A 26,116-nucleotide genomic window follows, 5' to 3' on the forward strand; every position below is an offset into this window, starting at 1 on the left:
TGTCAATATTTTCCATACATAATTACAACTTTTATGCTTGTTAGCTTTGATGACTTGACAATAGTAATTCTAGAATAAATTGGTGTGTCCCTTTGTCTCGCAGTGTTTCAAATTGAAAGAATGACATGCATTTGAGGAGTGAGTGTACATATAAATACAAAGGCACTTTTTGAGGAGGGTTGTTCTTTTGTTTGTACTACTATCACCTGTGCAGTCTGCAGGTGCAGGTGGGGTTTCAGTGACAGGTGGTTGTTGTGAGAGGGAGGGGGATGGTTTCTGTGAGGCCCCTGAGGGCTGATGGGGGGGGGGGGGGGGGGGGAATGCTTTGCCTCGTAAGTATTGAGCCTGACACATGCTCCGTCTGCTGCCTCTGCGCCGACCCCTGCCTCTTTTGTTATGCTGATTAAGGCAACAGGCACAGTCTTTTGTTCAAGTCAGAGAACGCGAGAAAGAAAGAGAACAAGCGGGGAGGGATGGTCACGCTCCCCGTGACCTAAAGCCCCCCAGTCTCCTCTTCTTTAACGTCACAAGGTGCGCGCAACAAAAACCAGCCACCATCAACAGAGTTCTTCACATCGCGCACGAGCCACCATCAGCTGAGACTGTCACAACTCTTCCGTCCACACACATACACAGATACGCTGGTACTGGACTTTTATTTCTAACTGCTAGGAGTTTAATGGATATTAGTAATAGCACAGAAAAGGATTTAGGTCGCGAGCTCAGACTCTCAAATTGATTTGAAGGCGGGAAGCGCGAGCGCTGAGAGGGATGAAGCACGAGAGGGGACGCCGAGCCAATAAATAGAAGCTGCCCGCTGAAACGGTCGCCGTAACGTCGTCATGGAACTGACGGGGGAAACGTAAAAACGGACTCTCAAAAGAAGTTAAAACGTTTAACACGTAAGAAAAAAACAGAAACATTAAGAAAAGAAGCTGCATTTCCTCAAACAATCCGTTGGTTTCAGAACTTGGACAGCTCCCTCGTGCAGCCGCCTACACACAGTTACCAAAACGACCGTTTGAGGATTCATCGAAACTACTGAACAAAACCGACCCAGTTCTTCTCGGTATTCACCACCAGAACATCGACACGCCATGACCGGTGTACTTCTGGGAGAGAAGCAGCTTTTTGAGAAGTTCTGGAAGGGCACGTTCGAAGCCGTGGCAATGCCGAGACCCGAGAGCATCATCATCGCCAGCATCACCGCACGAAGAGCCGTGACAAAGTGAGTTGTTTAGCCCGAGGCTTCCTGTGTCCTTTCTCAGTCTTTAGCTTGACTAAACATTATTTTAATCCTCAATAATCTTGAGGATTAAAATAATGTTTAGCAATCACTTTGTTACAGACCAGCCCCATTCCAATGATTCTACTGATTTATTAGATATTAATTTCTCCGATTAGTGAAAATGTGCTTGCAGTTTGTTCCTGACATTTGTCTCTGTATTTGTTTTATTGTCTTACAATCTGTTTTGGATTGGGATCTCAGTAAAGTCTCCTCTCGTTTGGTTTCCCTCACTTGTGTTCATGCAACTTTTGCCTTTTTGTCCCATTTTCATGTCACACAAACAGTGAGTGTGAATTCTGCCTATGCTTTCCATTCATCATTGACTGTCCTTCACTGGAGGCCAGTCAGTTTCACTTGTGCACACACAAGTGCACAGCAGAGCGAGAGGCTACACCGAGTCCTAATGAATCAAGTCAGAGTAGAGCCCTTCATCATGCCCTTAGGTTAGGACATGAAGATGATCTCAGCGCCTTCTCCTTCACCCATGAATTAGGAGGCATGGCAGCATGTCGAATAGAGAGAAAAGGCAAAATAGCAGAAACCAGGGGTTTGCTTCCCTTTTCATCCTTTCCTGTTGATCAGGATCAAGACTTACTCCTTGCTTATTACACCGGTAAGGAGTGCGTAACTGATTTATGATTCACTCTTGTTCCCTATGTGCATGTATCATTCATGTACTGTTTTACCCATCTTGCAGCCACTCATCTCAGGAACCTGGGGGTTCACAGTGCTTTGTCCACTTTTTATCAAGGCACCTGATAAAAGTGTGTATTAAAAAGTGGCGTATCACAATTTTGCTACTCACATGAGGTTTATATTCATACCGCAGTAGGACAAAGATTTGATTGGAGTCTTAGCACATAACTGGTCGATCAATAGTCAAAATATTCCAACACAAACTTACTGCTTTCTGGCTGTCTGTATTCTATAAAAACGGAAAATGTGGCATTGTTACTTTAAAAAGCTTTTTGGACTGGACCTGAAATTGAAATAGGCTTTGATGCGCAACCATTGTATTCAGCATTAATTACATATGATTATTGACTAGAATTTCTTAGGTTACCTGACAAAACATTTTTTGAAGAAATGAAAATTCTGTCATCATTTACTCACCCTCATGTTGTTTCAAACCTGTATGACTTTCTTTCTTTTGGGGAACACAAAGGATATTCAGAAAATGTATTGTGAAAATATTATTTTTGTTCATTTAATGAACGTTAAAGAGGTCTAGTCTATTCAGTTTTGGTTTAACAATCTGTGTTAATTTCATTATAATTTTTTTTTTCATTATGACATTTTTTCACAGATGAAAAAGAGGCAATAACTACATCAAAAAACAGTTTTGAATGACAGTTTTGAACCATGAACAAGACAAATGTTAGGGAGGGACATTAGTTGGCATAATACTTACTGTGTATTGTATCCGTGCATTCGTCCTTAAAGTGACAGCAGTCTATTAAACCTGCTGCTGTCCGTCATTAATGTTTATCAAACAACACAAGGAAAAACAGAAAATCACTCAGTGCTTTTGACTGAATAACATTAATAGCTTTAATAAGGATTAATCTGCATTTAATTTATACAAATAAATGTCTGCTTGAAAGAATTAACAATGTTGTATGCAAGTTGTTATAAAGGCCAGGACACACCAAGCCGACGGTCGGCTGTTCCGCATATCTGCGTATATCTCGTATATTCTTGTTTTGGTTTCTCCTTTTAAATGACGAATATAGACTATTGATACCTGCTGATATAGACAGTTAGTTCCTTACACGCAGGCACAGAACGCACATGCTAGTTTGCAGTTGGCTGTAGTCTCTGTGCTGTGTGTTCAAGCACAGCTTTTTGATCCAGACCCAGCCGACGCGAGGTTACAACACCGTTGGTTTCCGTCGCCGCTAGTTATTTGAAGAAGACATGGAGTGTCTCAGGCTTCAAGAATATATCATTAATTTAAAATAAGACTAAATGTGTTTGCTTCTTAATGAGAAGTGAAGACTAAAAGTAGACTAAAACTGAAACAATTCAGATGACTAAAAGATGAATAAAACTAAATGCCATTTTTGTCAAAAGACTATGACTAAAACTAAATCAAACTAAATTAAAACTGCTTGTATGCAAAAGTAAAAAATACATGAATAATAAATAGTCAAAAGATTTTTAACTCCGAGAAATGTGAGAATGTTATTTGTGTGATAAAGAGAGAATGCTAAGATTAAGCATTTTGGTAACACTTTACAATAAGGTTTCATTAGTTAAATTAACATGAACTAACAATGATCAACACTTTTATTGCATTTATTAATCTTAGTTAATGTTAATTTCAACATTTACTAATACATTTTTAAAATCAAAAGTTGCATTTGCTAACATTGCACTGTGAACTAACATGAACACACAATGAACAGCTGGGTTTTTATTAACTAACATTACCAAATATTAATAAATGTTGTAAGACGTATATCATTGTTAGTTCATGTTAGTTATTAACTAATGTTAACAAATGAAACCTTATTGTAAAGTGTTTTCTTTGTTAATTTTGCTTTCACTAGCCTCTCCTCTCTCTATCTCATTATTAGTCTCTTCTTCTCTATCTGTTTATCTCACTGTGAATATTTACATATTCATAAAGCTACTCACCCTTCAGGGCGCACCTGACGTTGATGTTGATGTGTACAAGGCTGGTAACGACAGCAACATTTACAACCAAACCAATGTCGCTGATTTAACCAGTGCCATCTGCAAATTCAGCATTCAGGTTCGTCTTCATAGTGTTTACCCCAGGCATTGAGCCGTCAAGACACACAGACGTTTTAAGATGTTTAAATGCCTGAGAAATAAAATAATTTATTTTGATTTGCAGTAATAAATCACAGAGCATAAGGCCCATTAGCTTGTAGTATCAGTTGCATGAGTGGAGAAACATCGTTATTGGTTATGTCAGCTGAAAAATGCTGGTCACCTATGCGTACACTTAGCCCTGCTTTACACAAACTACTTAATTGACCATATTTCGTTTTCTTATTCCGCCTCTTTTCTCGTGGTGTCACTGAGCTTTAAAGAGGCCCACAGTGCAGGGCAATTACAAAGGGTGTTGCTGATCCTCCTCTGTAGACCTAGTGTTTTCTGGCAAGGCTAGAGAGAAGAGTTCACTCTTGTGCAGCCAGAGGGTCCTGCCCCCGGCCACTGCAGCCCCACAAGCTGTTCTTCTCAGTGGCAAACCTCATTAAAAATGCAGAGGGTTTTAGTTGGACTGAGTGTAAGTGTGTTTGTGTGGGTTAGGAAGCAGATGGCCCACGGGAGAAAGGGTAAGGGGGAGAACCCTTTACCCTAGCAGATGCTAGTTTAACGAGGAGAAGAATAAAGAGATTAGGGTAACCTGGACTGCACCCAAATGCAAAAGAAGAGAAATAACTATACTATACCTTATATATTGTCTGGAATATAAGTTGCGCTTTTTTTATCACCTTAAACATACTGCGACTTATGATGCAATTACATTCGGATTCGTGCCGAATAAGAGAGGTGTGTGAGCCCAAGTTTATTTCACATTTCCCATACACCGGTAGTTTTAGTTTTGCTTTAAATAAATGTGTTTATGCTTGGTGTTTATAATAATTGTTGTTTATAATTTATGTTTGTGTTTTTTATTCTCTTCTGAATAATGTTACATTTAAAGTATTTATTGTGGAGGGGGTATGTAAAATGGTACGTATTTTTAAAGTGTTTAAAGAAATGTTGAATTTTATTTAGTGCTATTTTACTATTATTTCTGAATGGTAGAATGAAATGTATGAATTACATTTCATATAACAGTAAAATGTAACTACAACGATGCGACTTATCTGTGTCTTCTCAGCAATTCAGTTTTGACCTGGTGCGACTTATTTTCCAGAAAATATATGAAAACTAGCGTGTCATCTTTAAACCTCAAATTGCTTTTCAAATCAACCTGCTATCATTCAAGCCACCCCCCCCCCCCACCTTACAACAGTCTTCTGTGAAGTTTTTTATTTTCATATAAGACAAAAGGTTTGGACATGCTTGCTTTGAGAACAAATTGAGTTTATTGAGTTGCTTGTTTCAAAGATTGACCGTTCCTCTGGTATTGATTTGACTGGGTGAAATTAAATTAAATTAAGACTTACCCTTTTGTTCATTATCGTAACCCAATCAGCTTGTGCAGCGTCATAGCAATTATAAAGAAAGAAGCATTCCAAAATTATAATGGATTTAACTGCTATTGCACTGCACATTCATCATATAGAAAAACTGTGTTTTTATGTATACTACACATCAATGTAAAGTAGCGTAGCTTGGTTCAATCCATTATTTTTTGTTCCTAATTAAGTAGTCGCTCCACACTCAGGCTACAGCTGAGGTGCTAAAATGAACAATGATTTTGTTGATCTTCATCAGTGCGGTCTAGTACACCCAGTCTTTCTTTTGATTTTGCTCTGAAAGCAGAAGGATACGACATTGTTCAAAGGTTGTTCGTGTCAGGGCCTAATGTAGAAGCCAGTCAGAACTCTCAGTTCTGCTTAGTTCCAATTCAGCTGATTTAAATCAGCTGAAGCGGTGGTCGCAAATAGAGTTGTTAAATTTCAAAGAATCTAATTTCTATGCTTATTTTGTTTTTTAGAAGAGCATTTGACTCTCTGGCACTCTCTCTTGGTGTTTCTCTGTCTCTCTGGGTGGGTGGGTGGAGTCTCTGAAGGGACTGTAACCCCTGGAGCTGAGCTCTGGCTCAGAGACAGCTGCAGAGCTGTAGAAATGCTGATATGGTTGCCAGGCCTCCAGGGTTCAGCTATAATTTCTTTTAAATGTAGCCACAGCTACATTCCAGCACATCATCTAAGAGGTATAAGAGAGAGACATTTTTATTTAGCTGGAAGTGAGTCCAACATTCAGTCAGCAGCAGATGAAAGGCACAGCTGTGAAACACCAGGGAGATGTTGAAATGCAGTATGAGGTCTTGATATGGGGCACTTATGTTGGCGACTTGTCATATGAAGTGGTTATCTGATGTTAGAGTGACAAGGCTTTAAGAATATTTATTTTCTGTCTTTGACAGCTGTGCTAAGAAAATCCAAATGAAGTCTGAATCACCAGTAGCCTATGTAATGCATTTAACACCATGCATGTAAAAGTATCAAGCGTGTGTGCACATAAAGATATTTGCAAGAGTATGTGCTACCATCCACTTTAGGAATTCACTTTTTCAAGACTGTCATGCACAACGTTGAATCTATACCAAAATAGGTCCTTTTGTAAACAGATTTGATTATTATTTAGTTAGCAATCCCCAGATGAAATTACATCTGACTAGCAGACAGTTATGCTACAAATGCTTCACCCTTATTTTGCCCTTCTCTCGTGAAGTCCACAAGTCACTTTTTTTCAGTGAACGAATCACTGAAAAGCTGGTGAGATTAAGGAAAATGAGAACGAGGCACAACCTGAGGTTATATGGAGTAATATTACCAGGATGAATAATCCATAAAGTGCTGGAACAGGTCTGCATACATTTAGAGAAGTAATACTGATTCTATTAAATATTAACACTTATATATAATGAGTATAAATCCACTTATGCACTTTTGCCATGGCTTGAAAATTGACTGACTAAAACCAATAATACACATTTAAACTGAATAAAGTTTTAACAGCTCCTTTTTAGCAAATTTCAGAAATTGTATTTCTATCCTTAACTACATGAAAATTACATATATATTGTCTTATACAGTTTATAGTTAGCCATAGTGTTTCAAATGTGTGGACTTGTTTGCTGGGTGAACTTCTGAGAGGTCAATTTTGCTGTTATTTTATTACTTTTCATGCAATATATATTGTGTGCACACAGAATTTCCAGAAGTGTGTATCTAAATAAGCAAGTTATATTTTCTTTTACTATCACAATGTCCAATCAATTATATAAGGCTGTCAGGAAATATCACAGGGAAGATAGAGCAGACAAATGAATGTTTTTAAGCATCTTGTCAATGTGCCATGTGCCATCTTGTCAATGTGCATCATACATTGCCAGTGGAAAAACAGTTTATGTCCTTGAGTAAACATCAAGGACATAAACCGTTTTTCCACTGGCAATGTATGCTCAATGTATAGGCAGCAGTAAGCTGATTATTTTTCCAGACAAATTGTCGTCTTTTAGCGTAAAGCCAAACTTTGCATTCATTGCAAAAATGCCGTTTTATATTTAATGAAGTGAATCTGGTATCAAAACATTTTATACAACCATTCTAGTCTTCAAATTTGATTGGCTGTGGAGTGACATATACTATTTGAAGTACCACCTGGCAATGAAAGCTTTTATATTATCTGCTAGTAATATCTGATTAATCAGTCCAGTGCTGATAAAAAAAAATTAAAAAATACATTTCCATACAAAGATGTGATCACCTATTTATTGAGCATCTCTGATCACAAGAGAAAAAAACAAGAAATTTGCTTGGCACATAGCAGTCTTTGTTGATGTTTCTGAAGTTCATAAAGCGGTATTAACGCTAAATCTATTGTATATAATTCCCCAGCTAATTAATATGCCATATGTCCAACTTACATGCCTCTTCTGATTTGTTCATACCTTATTTACTCATGGTGCTGCACTAGTGATGCTGAACATCACTTGCTCAATGCAATCATTGGACAATCAATCAAGCAGGTTGTGTCAAACAGAACATGAGATGAGTAGGCAGGCACATCTTACTACAAGCTGTGTCTCACGTATTGCAGAGGTTACTGTCGATCAGCTTGACGTCTCCTGAAACTCACATGCTGTAGTGCTATTTTCCTCACCACTGGACCCCTGGAGTGATCAAAGGCCATTATTAAAATGCAAACTTATCAAAGTCAAACCTTCATCACTTAAATTAAATCATTTCAAGCTTGACTGGCTCTCCTCTTCTCTGCCTCCCCTTCATTTTTCATTTCCATCCCTTGCCCATCCTCATTTCAGGAAGACGATCTGCCACTCACGCAAAATTGCTTCCATTTGCATAACTGATGCTTCATTTGGGCTGGGACTGTTTCTGTGGCGATGTCACTGCACAATGGCACGGCAGTGACAGCAATAACGAGCGAATGGAACTCTCCCACCTCTCAATTTAGGGATCAATCTCGGAGTCAAGGACAAGTGTTCCTTAAGTTGACATTTCCTTCACCCTCTGCCTGAGCAGATGTTCAGGCTTCAACTGTCAGTAGTATTCTGATAGTAAGTCATGGAATGATTTATTCAGCATTCAGGAGACCCTTTAAGAAAGAAGACGGAAGTCTGAATATTCTACTGGCTTCCATATGTTCTTTAAAGCTTTATTGTTTTTGGCTCTTCTTTTTACTGTGTATTTTGTCAGTAAACAGTAAAGTTTAATGGGGCAGAATTATAATGATGTTTTTAAGATGGCTCTCTGTACTCAGTATTACTGCATATTGCATGGGAGGTTCACAGTAATTTAGGGCATTCTATCATATCTGTTCACCAGTGAATAATAGCTAAAGGATCATTCATATGTTTTAAAGGGAAGAACTAGCAAGAGCCATCGCCCATCTGAGCCCAAAAGAGTTGTAACATGCCAGGCAGCCGCAAAGAGGACGCAGTCTGGGAGGTGCTAAATTGCGATGGGTTTCTTAAACTGAGCAATATCGCCACTGACATTTCAGTAGCCGACAGATTCAGCTGAGCGGTTATTACAAAAACCAAAGCTGACAGGTTTGCAGTCTTTCTCCGGATGCTGTGGCACATTGTGGAGTGCAGTAGAGATATTTTCTCCTACAGCGAGGATTTTTTAAAAGTGTTACTCTTACTCATTAACCACTCTCTCCTAACCTCTCTGTGCACTTCCAAACCAGAGCGAAATGATGTAAAGAAATTCAACATTTGAATTCTTCCCAAGTGAAGATTAAGCTATTAAAAGATCGTATCTTCACAGGCTTTGAAGAAAGTATTTCAGAGGCTGACTTCAAACATACTACTGAACCGTGTTCAGAAAGTAATATTTTCACATATATATTTCAAATTTTTCTCTATTCATATGCAGAACATGAAAAGCCTGTAGATAGGTGAGCAATTAAGTCGTTATTTCTAATTTTAAATAAAAAGGCTTTGTAGAACAGAGAAAAACACCTTGTTTCGCTCTCATTCTCCAGCTAAGATTTTGTAAAGGAAGTGCTAACACTACAGTGAATAAAGCCTATTACACAGGACCAATGACTGAGTCTTTGATCAAGACGTAGAAATGTTCCTGTCCCCATTATAATGCGACGTTCGGAGTGAATCAGATTTCTCTCTTTTTTGTGCTTGTTTTGGATGAGGTTCTGATCGTAGTTTACAAAGTAATATGGGAAAAACATTAGTGTCCTCTACATTAGCTATGCATTCTTATGAGACCTTTTCTCTTGATCCACAATATGCTAAAAGTTATTTTTCTTTGATATCAAATTTTCCCTTTGTCTCAAAATCTGTAGGGAAATTGTATGACTAATCATAGTCATTATTCTTTTATCCTCTCTCCCTTTTTACTTTAAAGTAAAAAGGCGTCATAAGAGAAAAGATATAAGAGCTGACGTGAGTGGGAGAAGGACGGCACAAATGTGACTGATGCCTCTGAATTACTTAGTTTAAAGTAGCTGTCAAGAACAGGGCAAAGTAATGTCACAAACTTGGCGTCGAGTGTATTCTTTTGAGACCAAAATTCTTGTTTTACTTTAAAAAGATTCTCCCTTTCATCTTTTGTGGGTTATGATTTTCTGGACAGGAAATCAAACATACAGAATGCAGTTTGTCAAGTGTGTCACTTTAATTGTTTTTCCTACGTAATAATGGCGTTCAACTTTTGTCCTGATAATGAATTCTGCTGTGATTATCAAATAAATGTAGCCATACGGATTTAAATACCTTGTTTAAAAAATGCCTACACTTGCACAAAAAAGAACATAAAATATGCTAATTTAGGCAATTACTCATTAGCTTCTTAGAATTTGCTATTAAATCCTAATATTAATGCCCTCATTTTTCTCATTAGCTTCCACTTAATGTAATTAAAGCATACAGAAGCATGTGTTGCAATATTTGGTCATTTCCTTGAGCTGCCTGCAAATTGAATGGACAGAGCTTAACTAAGCTCATGCAAGTTTATGATATTCATTTCATTTGATTGCCTCACCAGAGGTTTAAAAACCGGATAATAACACCAACAAAATGAATCAATTAGACATGAGTAGATCAACAGTATTATTCCACAATTGAATGCTGGAATAAAATAAAAATATTTCCAAAACAAATTATTAGTGAGTCCTTGTTTGACTTTGGCACATAATTAAAATCTCAATTTAGAAATATTCTGATCTCATTTCAACTTTTCAAATCTTTTTAAGGTGACTTACGTACAGTTTGAAGTGTTTTCTGTGTAGCATATTATAAATAACCTTTTTTGTTGAGGATATGAGTCATCAAACATACAGAATATCAATGTGTTTTGTAAATTGTAGGTCCTTGAGGGCACTTCATATGCACATTATGGACAACAGAATAATCCACTTGCCCTTGAAAGAGAGTATTCTTGTGGAGACTCAGCGAGCTGAATGAACCTCCCTCACATAAAAGGGATATAGCCTCTTTGTGATAGGGTACTAAATAATATAGAAGGTTAGTGGAAATGATGACAGCATTTTTATTGGGCATCCACATAATGGTCTTCCTACACCTGCTTGTTAGGAGGGAGTTCACAGTGTCTTTAATGAGGACTCACAGATTAAGAATGCTTATAGGGGTCAGATCCCACCAAGTGAATGATTTTCTCCTTTTTTATTTCCGTCAAAGTTTTAGAAGTGATTTCATATGATTTCCCAAACAGAACATTTGTATTCAATTACAATAAAAACAATCATTACAAATTGAAAACAGCAGATAAAAGACCAAACGACTTGGCTTGGTGGCCTGTCTCCATGTGTACGTATCTGTGCATGTCCCAGCAGACTCCCATCCTTTCAAGCGGAACGGTGTCAGCAGGCAGACATTACACGGGCCACTGTCAGTAGCATCCAACTCCAAAATAGCTCCTCTTGCAGTGTTTGCCCGGTTGGTTTTAGTCTCTGGCAGAGCAGAGAGGGTCTGGGTACTGTAACTCACAAAGTAGACAGATGAGTCCTACTCAGAGAGGGGCCCTCGGTCCATCTGCCTATGTAACAGAGCACAGGTGGGGAGGACATAGCAGATACTATGTGCATCGAATTAATGAGCAGGTCCATGGAATGAACGTATGTGTGTTTGTTAGGAGGTGGTTCCGTAATGCTGAAAAGCAGGCGAGACACAATAGATTAGGCTGTTGGATTTTTTGGTCACACTTTATATTAGGTGTCCCTAACTACTATGCACTTACTGTACATACAAAATGCACGTACAATGCACGTATTGTGTTCACATTGTATTGCAAACACTTGTGCTGCTATTGAGGTGGGATGCGGGTAAGGTTATGGACAGTTTTGGTGATATGGATATGTTTTAGGATCAAAAGTGTAATTATAGATGTAATTACAGAAATTTTGATGTAATTAATGATGTAAAATTTAGATGTAATTAAATTTTTTTTATATATATAAGTACAATGTAAAAACACGTGTGGACACAATAAGTGCATTGTATCAAATTATTAATTTAAATATTAGGACATAATAGTTAAGGACACATAATATAAAGTGGGACTGGTTTTGTATTGGGCATTTTAGCTTGTGATACACTCTATTTATAGCTTTTTATGAATTCATCAAATTTTATATTTTAAATAAAAAAATTACCTTTAAAATAAGGAACCTGCTGATCTAAAATAATAATAAAAAAAACATTTAAACATTGAAAATGGAATGTAATACGTGTAACAACAGCTTTCAGTAAAACAGTGGCTAAACTTCTTTGTTTTCTTCTTTAGATGGCGTTTTCATTTGTGGAGCGTGCAACTATGCAACTATCAATACAAATAAGCTGTAGAATATATAGAAAATATCATGAACCAGAGTTTGAGAGACATTTATAAATAATACTGCATTCCTCCTAGGTATGAGAATACTATGCATTCATTAAACAGGAAAAGCACATAGGGTGCCTAAATTTCATAGGATATTAACAAAGAGTGCTGATTTACTGTTCAATCCTGGTCCTATTGGTGAAATTCCTCCAAAGGCAATGGAAGTAAAACTATGTTTCATCTGCCCTTGCTCTTATGAGGAACTGTAAATTTGCCACAGAAATGCTCTCTTAAAAAAAAGAAAAGATTTTATTCAGTTTCATTATTTCGTAAAGAGTGCTGTGTGAAGTGTGTTGGTTGCTCGTAAAAAAAAGTGAGCTTTGTGAATTATTCAGTGAGCTGTTTTGCATAGCAAAGGCCAGCAGAGAGGAGGGGGTTGTGGAGTCGGGTGAATCTTGAGTTGAGGAATGACACAGTGTTGCTTCCTCCTCTCAGCTTCTCATCACGTTAATTACCGTATCTGGCTCTCGTCTGGGCCACAGTACCTCTTGAGTCTCAGTCGCATGCGGACGACTTGCCAGTGGGAAGAAAAGAATATTTGTCTTTGTTTGCTTTCAGGGAGAGATTGATGCATTTAAAGCTACAAATTACCATGCCGATCAGTAAATAACTTTTAGGAGAATATATTTATCTGTCTCAGTCATTTCTGATAATCTGTAATATGTGTGACCATCAGCAGTAAAAAGAAAGATGTTGATCATTGGATTTGATCCATATTCACAGCCATTACTTTGCCCCACTGATGGTCATAAATCTCACGTCACTGAAACTAAAGAATAGTGGGATGCAAATATAAATCCTGGAGACTTGAGGACTTGATTGAACATAGTAGCAATACCTTTTCTCTTGAGATTTAGCATACATTTGAATCATTTTATGCAAATATCACACACACACACACACACACACACACACACACACACACACACACACACACACACACACACACACACACACACACAAGCTTTCATTTCTATCCTTGTGAGGACATTCCATAGGCGTAAGGGTTTTTATACTGTACAAACTAGAGCCCGACCGATAAAGGATTTTGAAGGCCGATACCGATACAAATATTTGTTGGTTTTAAAATCCGATATTCCGATATATCGGCCGATATTTAAAAAAATAATAATAATTCAGAAACGCGCAACAAAACATTAACAGATTTCCCTAACATTAGTTATTTGTAGTAATAAACATCCAAATAAAATGATTGCTGCTACAGCCACAACTATTACTACCAGCATTATTATTATTATTACTATTGAGAGTAATAATTACAAAAAAATTCATAAAAATGACATTATTACTATCATCATCATGACTTTTATATTATCATTAAACAAGATAAAGGTTTTTATCAACCTAAAAAACAAACATTTTTCAACCTATTTTTAGGACAAAAAACCTTGTCTTATATTCCGGTATACTACAATGTCAGCTTGCTTATCCCTTTACCTGCACTTTTTAAATTCTTTCCATCAAGCTACATCAAACCATTTTCAATCATCAGTTGCTGCCTGCCTTCTAAAACCTACTATTTAGCGATCTAAATCCATTATGTGACTCGTTAATGCTGCGGCTGAATGACAGTCTGCAACGCACACTTGGCGTCATTGGATTTCACACACGTGTAAAAGAAAAGCTAACTTTTATGCACAAGCTACGTTTGATACTTTTTCTCTATGTCTAAATGTTCACTCCTCGCAAGTCTAACTTACATTTTACAATGCAGGGCCTCTAACTAGAGATATGCTAGTTATAAATTCATTAATCATTACTTTATTTAGGCAGAATAAGTTCGTTGTGGTTTCCAAGCTCGTAACGTTAGCGGTCTTCCACTGATAGTGGCATTAGCTAGTCTATGATGTGCCATAATTTAGCAATGGATAACGTCATACTGCAAATTGTAAAACATACATTTTCAATATAACAGACCAAGGAGAGATGATACGTCTCATTGCTATAACTGTCACGCTATTAAAGAAATACTTCAGTCACATTGTCAAAAGTTTAAATGACAGTCAGTCAACTACACTGTAACAACGCAACGTTACTAGCTAATTCCGCTTCACTCTCGGCTTATTTAACAGCAGCAAAACTGGACATGATAGTCACAAATTTTGTCATGCTTATTTGAGTTAAGACAACTGATGGGGATGTTATTTTAATTGTTATTCAAGCAATGAATGTATATGTTTCGGGACCAACTCACCATGAACTCACTTAACCAGTGACGCAGCTCCCACCACGCGCATCACGCGCTGTCCGTAACGGTACGTTCACACGGGGCTTCAGCGTCAACGCTTGACGGAAGGCGTGGCTGAAGTTTGGCAGACGCCATGGTCATAGCAGCGTCAGCCAATTAAATTAGACAGGAATGACAGGATGAACGTGAAGAACGTGATTGGCTGCCGCCTGGCTACTGTATTTGCATAGAGCGATCCTGATTGGCTGACGCTTCCGTCTGCGGCGCTTCACTGGCGTTGCTCGCGGCAGAAGTTGAAAAATTCTCAACTTCTGCCGCGAGCAACGCCAGTGAAGCGCCGCCGACGGATCCACAATCCTTTTCGGCAACGCTTGACGTCACCCATTCAAAGTCAATGGGAAGCGTTGACGCTGACGCCCCGTGTGAACGTACCGTAAGGCATCAAGAGCTGAGGGAGCACCAAAAAAATAGCCTCCCGGAAGTTCCGGGACTCTCCCGCATATTGATAGCGGCTCACTGATGCCCGCGAATTAGTTAAAATCTCCGGAATCTAGAGCGAGCGCGCCCGCGAGACTGTGCTTCCAAACCGTGTAGCGCGTGCACGGCAGAGCAGAGAGGGAGAGAGAGCAAGAGACCGCGCGCGCGTGTGCCTGTATTAATCCCTGAAGGCTGTTTCGTCCGATTTTTTTTTTTTTTTTTAAATATTCATTTATCGGCCATTATAAATGCCGATACCGATAGTTTGGAAAATGCCTAATATCGGCCGATAATATCGGCCTGCCGATATATCGGTCGGGCTCTAGTACAAACTGTATATTCTATCCCCTTACACTGCCCCTATCCCTAAACCTACCCATCACAGGAGACATTCTGCATTTTTACATTTTCAAAAATATATAATTTAGTATGTTTATTAACCCATTCCCCTCATGGGGGACGCTGGCTGGTCCCCACAATGGAGGTGATCTCAGGTTTTACTATCCTTGTGGGGACATTATGGTTCCCACAATGTAATGTATACCAAGTACACACACACACACACACACACACACACCTGTTGCTGTGATGGATGACTCGGAAATCATACACCTCAAAATGGACACATCCGTCTGTGTTCTCTTAATTATTCATGGTCTAATTTAATAACGTAATCAAAATGAGACTTGCATAAACAAGATGGTTGCTGTAGTGTTTGTTCTATGTTTATTTCTGCAACTGTACTCCCAGGGCTATAACAAAATGAACCCCCCACTCACAAATGGTGTATTGTTGATAGCCTGGAGTAATTAGGGATGCTCTGGTGGGGTTTGGTTTAACGACGCAGGCTCTATCCTCCACAAATGACATTCTCCTCAGAGAGAGGGACTCAGTCAGGACTGAAATAATCAATGATTTGTGGTTTCCATTTTGAGTCTCAGTGTGAAGCTGCTTAGTCCTGCTCCACTGCACAGTACGTTAGCTGTTCGCCTCATCGCTGTTACAGTCATCCTTCCTCTGTCTATGAGATGATGCCGCACATCCACTTTGCATACTTAGTCCAAATATGCAAATTTGGCGTGCTGTCCGATGGCTCTGAACTTTGAATTTTGACCGAACCCAGAGTTCTTCCCCCATATCCCTGGCTGGGATAGGTTTTTTTTTCTTCATACAATCAATATATTGGCACACCACTGGCGTTAGCAGAGTAGTTTTTCCAATGACAGTGCCAGCATTAAATGTATCTTTTGTCGAGATAATTCTAGATGGTTTTAAAACCTTTTGCAACTGAACCACCTTTTTAAATGGCCCCTTTGAATAACGGCAAACCATAAATTCTCTTTTTCAATACTCATTTTCTAAATTCGTGATGTGTGTCTGAAAATCCTGCCAGTGCCACATAAGGAGGGAGCTTGAAGGGTCCATTGCTAGTGATTCTGTTTTTAGCCATGTGTAATTTAAAGATAATAAGCTCTATTTGCATTTGCCAGCCCTATCAGACAGCACAGACTGAATGACTTTCTCTGTGTGCCTCCTTATTCACCTTAGCTACATAAACTAACTCACTTTAATTTTCACTCTCCTTTCAGTGGTATTTTTTGAACTTTCATTTAATATTTGTCTCACTTTAAAGGTGCACTTACTTTTTGTCCTCGTTAAAACTTTCCCACATAAAAAAATCAATATGATTTTTTATCATTGACGTATTAAAATGCTATATGCGCTATTAAACTGTATTAGTATTTGATCATCCAGTTTTGTGGCATTTGAACACCATGAACTTTAATTTAAACTTTACTAGTACATGAAAAAGAAGTACCACGCTTGACTTTATACAATGTAACAGTCTTGGTTGAAAAGCAATTAACTTGAGAGTTGCATTTGTTTTTTTGCTCATCTTCTCAGCCATCTAGAACCAGCACGCTTGAAATTAATTGGCCTCCTTCGTACAGACTTCCTGCTAAGTTCCTGTCCTTCTCCTTAACATGGAAAAAAGCTTTGCAAATCAAAAGAACTACAAATCAGAAGTTTCACATCTCAAGTCGAGCCATCTGTCTTCTTTTGTGTATAAAATAGAGCCCATGGGTTTGGACCAACCCTCTCATCTTTTCAATCAAACTCCCGGCCTGCTGCTTCTGAGTGGCAACTGGCCCACATCTAAGCCTGGCACTCAATGGAGTTTCTCTGTGGTAAGAAGCTAAATCTGCTGCGGTGAACCATGCCTGATGTGTTAATGGTGGATCCTTTGCTCCTTCTGAAATGCCACACGCCAATCAGCAACCCCAGCTGACTCTTGTTCTTTCGTCCTCCACGCATCCCTTTCACTGTAATTAGCTAGTGTGCCCACTGATTGGACCCCTTATTCTCTTTGTCTATTAGCTGTGTGGTGAGAGACATCTTTTCTCTCCCCAGGAGGCAGACAGGAAGTGTCATGGAGATTGGGCTTATCACGAAAATCTAAATAAGGAACATTTCGTCTCTCGCCACAAAGAATGCCTCATTTTCTGGAAATTGATTTTACATACGTTCATTTTACAGAGTAATTTACAGACTAGCTGATGGGCTTTGTGAGTCATTGTGATTTAATGCGCATTCTTTGGTTGTTAACAAACGAAAACATATCTGTTCTTGATGGGGGTGAAATTAGCATTGTTAATTATGACCTTAGGAGAGGCATTACAGTTCTCTCGGTGAGTGCACTTCAGCACTGCTAGTTTTCTTTATGGATAAATCTCTCAAATATCATATTTTTACAATAATAATAATAACTATTGTTGTTATTTTATATATATAGGTGGGCTACTGATATTATAATATATATACGTATATACAATCCATTCTCACCCCCAAAGTGTTCAAAACTGAAGCATGGTCAAGTGCCTTCAGCGCCTATGCCGTCAATACACAGACACGAAGGGCATGGGAATTTTATCATTATTAGATTATATATTGGGGTATAATTGAGTCATTATGACATATATGTTGGGGTATGATTTAAACAGCACAGTCATTTTTACGTCTTGGGTAGATGAGGAATTTTTTTTTCTTTAATTATAATAGACTACTGATATATAGTATATATGTATATATAGATGTATTCATTTTGGAGTGAAATATTACCTAGGTGTGTTTTTAACAGGTTTTGTGAGATTCACTCTTATCCATACTGGCAGTAATTTCTCAAAGCACACCTAGAACATATTGCTTGGCTTAAGACAGTAAGTTAAAACTACCTTTGATTAGCATCTTCATTTTCATCATGGAGATGAACTCTTTGTCCTACACTGCATTCTTCCCTGTCTATCTCCCAGCAGTCATGAAAGCTTTTTGATAGAGGTTAATGAAATGAAATAAATGTGCTTGTAATGCATGGGAGGCTGAGGTAATGGAATTTGAAGAGTGTCAGTGAGAATGGGGAAATGGGGCGGAGATTGTTTGAGGTCTGTGTTCCAAGGGCTGTAAAACATTTGAAGCGGCGATATAGAGGAGAGTCAAAGGTGTCCAGAGAATAAGGTAAACAACCATCTTCAGACCTTTAATCAATTTCAAAAATCATGATATCATTATATATGTTATATCATAATATATTTATCACTGCTGTGCTAAATGGCTGTTATAAACACTTAACTTTTAAATATGAATCTTTGTAAAGTTTTGATCTCTCTTGTCTTTTCTTTATTCCATATTTCTATTCTCGGAGTGTTGTAATATTTTCTATTATAGTGTTCAATGGAGATATCAAGAGTGTGCCTTCTCATCTGCCAGGATGAGATAGAGAGGTTGGTTTGAGACAAACAGAAACTCTCCCAGCAGACTCCACACATTCCAAAAGCTCCTGAGGCATTACTGAGCCTCTAAAATAGAGTTGTGTTTAACATGGAGAGGGAGCGAGAGAGAGACAACCTGTATCCAGTTAGCGTTGATGAGAGTTCTAATGCTGCCTTCTGGGAAGTAATTGAAGTGATTTTGGTCTCAATAAAATGAACGTGTTAGACAATGTCATATTTCTTTTTAATTTGACAACAAACACCATAAGCTCTTTTTTTTCTTTTTTCTTTTTTGCTTTGCTGCAACAAGACGAAGAGCAAAGGATGCATGTAACTGAATCTGATGCTTCATCTATTTATTTGATCATTCTTGTGCTACAAAAGAGAATTATGGAAAATGTAGTTTGTCCTTAGTTCTATACAAACTAAATTGTAGTCAACATTCATAAATACAACTTAATATGATAAATACAACTACGTTTTTGTCATGATTCTTTAATTGACACAGCATAAAACTAATCATGGCTCAAATAAAATCCTAATGGTAATTATTGTAGAACAGTGACTACACTCATCTCATAAATATGATTCTGACATGACTTAAGGGCAGCATTTTAAAACTAATTGCATGGTGGAGAAGATGAATATGTAAATCAGAAATCAGGGGACTCTCATTTCGCCTCTGATAACGACCTCAGATAAGTCTCAGTTAAGGAAATATACAGATACATGAATCCAATCAGGCAAGAGAAAATGTGAGAAACTGAGAAGGCTCTGTATGCACCCGTTGAGTCATTAACATATGCTTCAACATGTTTTACCCACCATTGCACTGGGTGAAGCTGGAGTGGCAAGCTGTTGATTGCTCATTGTGAACAGTGCCCTTTTTCTCACAATGCATCTCCACAGAATAATTGTTAGGCTGTTGTACAGAGACTTTGGCTCAAGTCAATGTGCGTGTGCGTGCGTGTGTGTGTGTGAACATCTGGAGTTTGCCTGGCATTATTTCCACAGCCTAGGGCAAAAGTTTTCCAGAGCGTGAGTGTGCGACCGAGAGAGAGAAAAAGAGGGGTAATTTGTTTTGTTTGAGCAGAGGGGACGGTAGGGAGTGAAGAGTGCTTAAATTGATTGATTGGTGGCTCGTAGAGTAGTGGACCGGGCCATAATTACTCTTTGTGCTTGGTGTGATAAGGAAATTAATCAAACCATTATGCTGCTCCGTTTTATCATCAGGTAGCAATAATTGAATAAACTAACTCCACTTGTCTTCAGAATGACTTTCCCCGCTATATGTGCTGACCATCTTTTGCATAGAAGGTTGTACATTTTCCTCTTGTTTATTATTATATAAACAAGAACATTATTCTGAAATTATTCCTTTTTATCCTTCCATCTGTCTATCCGTCTGTTCATCATCATACCTGTCTATAACTCTGCATCTGTTCTACAGAAACTGTGTAAAAATTCACTCAGATTGAAGAAAGAAATTCAGTGAAATTTAAAAGAATCACATGCATAGCGAGGTTGTAACTTTCTGTTGTTATGGCGTTCTTGCGTACCTCCCGCTGAGCAGAACAAATGTGAGAGAGATGGGAGGGCTGGAATAAGCTGCTAAATCAGTCTGATTGTTCTTAAATCCTTCATGTCCACTTGCATCGCTCAAGCGGAGCCTTCATGGAGAGTTGGAAATAGGGCAGCCAATTCTGTTTGTGGATTTTCTTCTCACCGACTACCCCCACAACTGCCTAACTCGTTTTCCTGTTCCCCCTCACTCTGAAAGTGTCTCTACAAATCAATTACCTTCCCTTGCTCGTTTGGGATTTAGCAAGGACATTGTCTGTGGCAGATAATGAGGTCTGGTGCTGTGATTTTTTTTCTCCCATGATGCTACGCAGGTTATTTTCTCAGTGGAGGCTGCAGGCCTCATGTTGCAGAAATTTATGCTGGTGTTATTGTCTTCCCATTTTATCAAATAAAAAGCAAACAGCTCAGATTTACACAGAGTAGAAATCAAGGCCTGGCAAAGGAATTACAGAAAAAACTGAACTTTTATGCAGCACTTGAATTTTTAGATATGATGGCAAGTGATATGTTCATACACATTCATGTGTAATTGCATCTGACAGTGGATTCCTTTTTTGGATGTGTTCGTTGGCCTGCATCAACAGCCAAAGGCATGAATATACTAAAATGATTTTGTCAAAGTGCACATTTCACTAGTGCTTACAATGCTTTTGGTATACATATAGCTACATGTTTAACCTTCAGTTTTTGTTCACACTTACAGCTAATCTGATTTGTTTTAATTTGATATTGCCTATTCTGATAGGTTGATCTATGAGTGATGCCTATAACTTCCATACTTTTGTGATTATCCATTTGCATTGTTCTTCACCTGCAGCGTGATACAGCAAGTTTACCAGCTTTAGACTACTGGAGCACATCGCAAAAACGTACTATATAAATGTAATATACAATTTTTTGCTTTCTGGTCATTCATCAGATTACATTTCATTCAGAGGATCATCTTACAGTATTTTGGAAATCTTTAAATTATAAATATTAAGTCTTGATTCAGAACGGCATGTTACTTGCCTTAACATGGTTTAATTGCCATGTCTGGCCTAAGCATACCCATCATTAGTATCAATATCACAATGAAAAGAGGTTGTCTTTTACCCTGAATGTTAGACAAACAGTATAATCACTTTTCATTTTGATAGACGGAGCTCTGGAATAAGTTAATCGGTATCCACCCGTAATTAACATGCTCAATCATGTCGTAATTAACATGCTCAATCATGTCTCTCTCTCTCAAAATGATCTGCCGCCCTCCTCTTTCATGATAGCGATTATCAGTTGTTTGGCTGTGGATATGACAGGCCTAATAGCACTGGATAGCCTCAGTGAACTACAGGATGGACAGGAGACTCGTTTATCAGATGTGCCCGCAGTGGGAGGGTGGTGTCTCGTTTTATGTCTGTTGTCCTCTTGCAGACCAAGAGTCTAGGGAGTAGTCTGTAAGGCTTTTAGTACTAGATGTACTGTAGTTCAAACATAGCACTGATTTTTTTTCTTCCCCCCACCCCCCCCCCCCCCCCCCCCCTCCCCCCTCCGAATAATTTCTGCAAGAGGGAAACACAAAGATAAAATAATATGTACTAAATGTCGCAAAAAATAAACATCCATCTGTATTAATGTGAAGAATGTGTTCTACATTTCTCATCTAGTCTGTGACAGGGTCTTCTTGTTGAGTGTTAACAGCACTAATTAGTCTGAGTGTTAAAGCATATAATTATGGGTCATAAGTTAGCTTGCATGAAACATCTCTTACTTGTTCATATCTGGCTGCTATGGTAACTAGCAGCATTCTCAAATAACACTTCTTCCCCGATGAATCAGAACAGATTGTGAGTGTCTAAGAGTAATATAATGGAAAGTGAAACAATAAGCAGTTCGTTTTCAGAACTCAACAGGTAATTTATGGCGTTATTTTCCTGTCAAATGTCGAGAGCGCATTATTGTAGCGCGAAAGTACATTAATATAATGCGCGAGCGCGAATCTCTCTGCTCGCGCACGAAATATGATGCGCGAGCGCGAATATCTCTGCTCGCGCGCGGAATATAATGTAGTACCGAGCGCGAATCCCGCGCGCGCGCTCTCAGATACACGCTGCTCTTGTAAGAGTTTTCTCTGGGCTCGCTCAGAGAATATGCCTGCACTTAAAACCTGTTCAGTGCCATCGCGAATCTCTCCTCTTCGCTTAAAGTAAGCGTGTATGTGCTTGGACTGTGACCCGTGCGTTCGCGCATGCCTAAGTACTCTTCTCTTCCATTTCTTTCTCTTTGCTCTTGGAATAAACGCTGTCAAAACGGCAACAACCAATCAGAAATAGGCTTCAACGGCTGACCAATGAAAACGCGACATCGTAGGCTACATGGAATCTTATTGGTTGATATTGAACCGCACATGGAATAAGTTACATCAAGACGAGCCGAGATGGATCCGCCGAATCGACGAGTTTTATTTGTTTTGATGTTAAATATGTCAAATGTATCTTAGAAATATCTGGGAAGAGGGCGATTGGATTATTTTACATATAAATGACCTAGACTGTCAACCACATTGTTCACACTACAGGTGCCATGCCCATTGAAAGTGAGATTTTTGAGCCAAATAGATTTGAAAGCCGATTCCAAAAGGCAAAAATAATATTTTACGTCTCGTGCAATCACAGTTATTAACCATTAAGTACGTAGCGAGATCAACTGCTAAATTCAAATCTGAACAAATATTTGGGGGGAATCTAAGATAAGACTCTAAAGGTATTTGAAGATACCTTTTCTAGACGTGTTCCCCGAACTATACCTTATTGTTGCTTAAAGGGAAAAATTAAAATTAAACCCAAAATTAAAATGATTAAAGTCATAATTTACTCCCACTCAAGTAGTTTCAAACCAGTATGAATTTCTTTGATCTGTTGAACACAAAGGAATATATTTATACATATAGCCTACATGAATGTAAGTAACTAACGTAAGTACCCCACCACCACGTAGCTACTACTAGTAGAATAGAAAAAAATAGATATGTGTATGAAATATGACAAGAGTTGAGCGCCTTTGTCTCTGGTTCAGTGCAAAAGCACATTTGAATTTAGCAGTTAATCTTTGCATAATTTATTCTTTGCCATAATCCTAATTGAACACTGGGTGTGTTAGCCTACAGCTTCAGAATTATATTCGTATATAGCCTATCACAGTGATAAGGTATCCTATAGCTAAGAGTGGTCCAGACCAACCTTACTAACGAATGTTAGTAAAATGTTATAAAGTTATACTTAAATAAGAACGATTCGGGAAACACGTATTAACGTTAGATATAGCTTTAGTTTAAGGTATAATTTAAAGAAGGTTTCGGGAAATCCAGCCCTGTAACATTTCCTTTCAGATAACTTTAGAGTCTGGAGTACCAATTTTTACAAAACATATTGTGCAGATAGACAGTCTAGGTCATTCATTTATATGTAAAATAATCCAATCGCCCTCTTCCCAGACATTTCTAAGATACATTTGACATATTTAACATCAAAACAAATAAAACTCGTCGATTCGGCGGATCCATCTCGGCTCGTCTTGATTTAACTTATTCCATGTGCGGTTCAATATCAACCAATAAGATTCCATGTACGATGTCGCGTTTTCATTGGTCAGCCGTTGAAGCCTACTTCTGATTGGTTGTTGCCGTTTTGACAGCGTTTATGCCAAGAGCAAAGAGAAAGAAATGGAAGAGAAGAGTACTTAGGCATGCGCGAACGCACGGGTCACAGTTTGAGCACATACACGCTTACTTTAAGCGAAGAGGAGAGATTCGCGATGGCACTGAACAGGTTTTAAGTGCAGGCATATTCTCTGAGCGAGCCCAGAGAAAATTCTTACAAGAGCATCGTGTATCTGAGAGCGCGCGCGCGGGATTCGCGCTCGGTACATTATATTCCGCGCGCGAGCAGATATTCGCGCTCGCGCATCATATTTCGTGCGCGAGCAGAGAGATTCGCGCTCGCGCATTATATTAATGTACTTTCGCGCTACAATAATGCGCTCTCGACATTTGACAGGAAAATAACGCCATAGTAATTTGAATTACGCTTATTCACAGTTACATAAACTCCTGCACTGCAAATGTATGTGTGTGCATCCAGGCAAGTTAGGATGACGTGTGGGTTAAGTGTGTTTAGTAAAATGTGTTAATATTTCTCTGTTTTGCTGTCATCTCATGATCCTTTTCTAAATTGCATAAACATTCCAATTGGAGATATATACAGCAGCATACTTCTTTGAGTGGTAATTAAATCAGAAGTGTGTCATTTCTGTCCCAATAATGTCACCCAACGGTATAATAAAAACAATTGGGCGGACTCACAGATCCCGCTTCAAACTCAAGCAATTGGTTGCTGTATTGGGCCAATCAAACTAAACTAAACAAGAACTGATAGTGCCACAGTGTTTATGATTTTCAGGAAATTTCCCAACAAAGGGCTTCTTTGTAGTCTCTGCATATTGAAGGGATAGATCACCGAAACTGGAAATAATGTCACTCTACATGTTATTCCATACCTGTATCACTTTCTCTCTTCTGTGGAACACTAAAGATACTGTATTTTGTAAAATATCTCAGCAAAGTCATTTAGGTTTAATCTTGAGAAAGGTATGTTTACCTGCATGAATTTATCCGATTTCAGATTTTGAAACGTCTGTTTGTAAAACATCACCAAACGCTTTGGTGGACACGTGGCCTTAATGTTGCAATCTGATGTGCATTGCATGTATTCAAAACAAAACTGCAGCGCATGCACAGTGCCTTGCTGCCATGTTTCGGACCAGAGAAAGCCGCCATGGTAATATAATCAGAGCTACCACGAGCGTAATTGCCGTTTATGCCTTGGTGACATACAGTACCTAAAAACAAAGCGGAAATATATAGAGGATATATATATATAGCAGATCAGGTTGTGAAAAGTAAATAAACATATGCATGTTCGTAAGGTGTAAAACGTATGTTAACACATTCATATATTGCCACTGCACATGTATGCCATTTTTGAGAAAATGGTCAGATTCAAGCGTTTATTTGCGTAATTTATTTCCTGCTGATCAGATTATTTAAGGTCTATAACACCCCTTTCAATCTGATTGAAATTTAATTCAGATTTAGGTGCTCACATGAAGGTCTTTGAGTCTGATTGAGCCATCAATTCGATTGTAAACAGATTATTTAGGTGCATGTAAATGTAGCAGTCTTTTTTAAGTCTTTTAGGGATGATTGAGGCATTGATTAGTATCCTCCTTAATTGAAACTTAACTTGAAATTACCAAAGAAGAATGTTTTTTCACCTGGCATTAAGATTGGTTGGTTTGGTGTGCTTTCTCACATCATGTCCCAGTTAGTCTCAGCCTCAGACGTCACGTCCACTGACCGGTGGCTGAACGTCTGATATGGCACACTTTTCTGGAAACACTTCAGGATTTTCGAAGTCGCGATCTGATTGGTTGAATTCTACAGGATGTCCGGGAGACGCGTGTCGCATTCTTTATCGGTCCGCCTGGAAACAAATGCTGTGATGCTAAAACCCCTCGTGGAAGAAGAAAGCCATTGTGTTTACAACTGTGACAATGAGCGCTTACCAGGATCAACTAAACGCTGGATTTTCAAAAGTATGTGAAGTTCGCGGCTCCATTGTTGCAGTAAACTTGCACAAAGTTCTTGAATGAATAATTTATTAGATGCACACCGGTCTGTTATTGTAGGGACATGACGCGGAACAAAACGAACTGTGAT

General features: G+C 38.5%; 1 protein-coding gene across 1 annotated transcript in view; it reads left to right on the forward strand.

Moving 5' to 3' along the window:
• The first annotated feature begins 413 nt into the window (after positions 1-413).
• Positions 414-26,116, forward strand: part of srrm4 (serine/arginine repetitive matrix 4) — a 54,250-nt gene continuing 28,547 nt past the window's right edge. The window contains exon 1 of the mRNA XM_079605984.1: positions 414-1,228. Within this exon, the coding sequence (XP_079462110.1) occupies positions 1,098-1,228 (131 nt within the window). The 5' untranslated portion in view covers positions 414-1,097. The remainder of the gene's footprint in view (positions 1,229-26,116) is intronic.

Source organism: Phoxinus phoxinus, assembly GCF_949152265.1.
Source record: "Phoxinus phoxinus genome assembly, chromosome: 3".
NCBI classification, from domain to species: domain Eukaryota; kingdom Metazoa; phylum Chordata; class Actinopteri; order Cypriniformes; family Leuciscidae; genus Phoxinus; species Phoxinus phoxinus.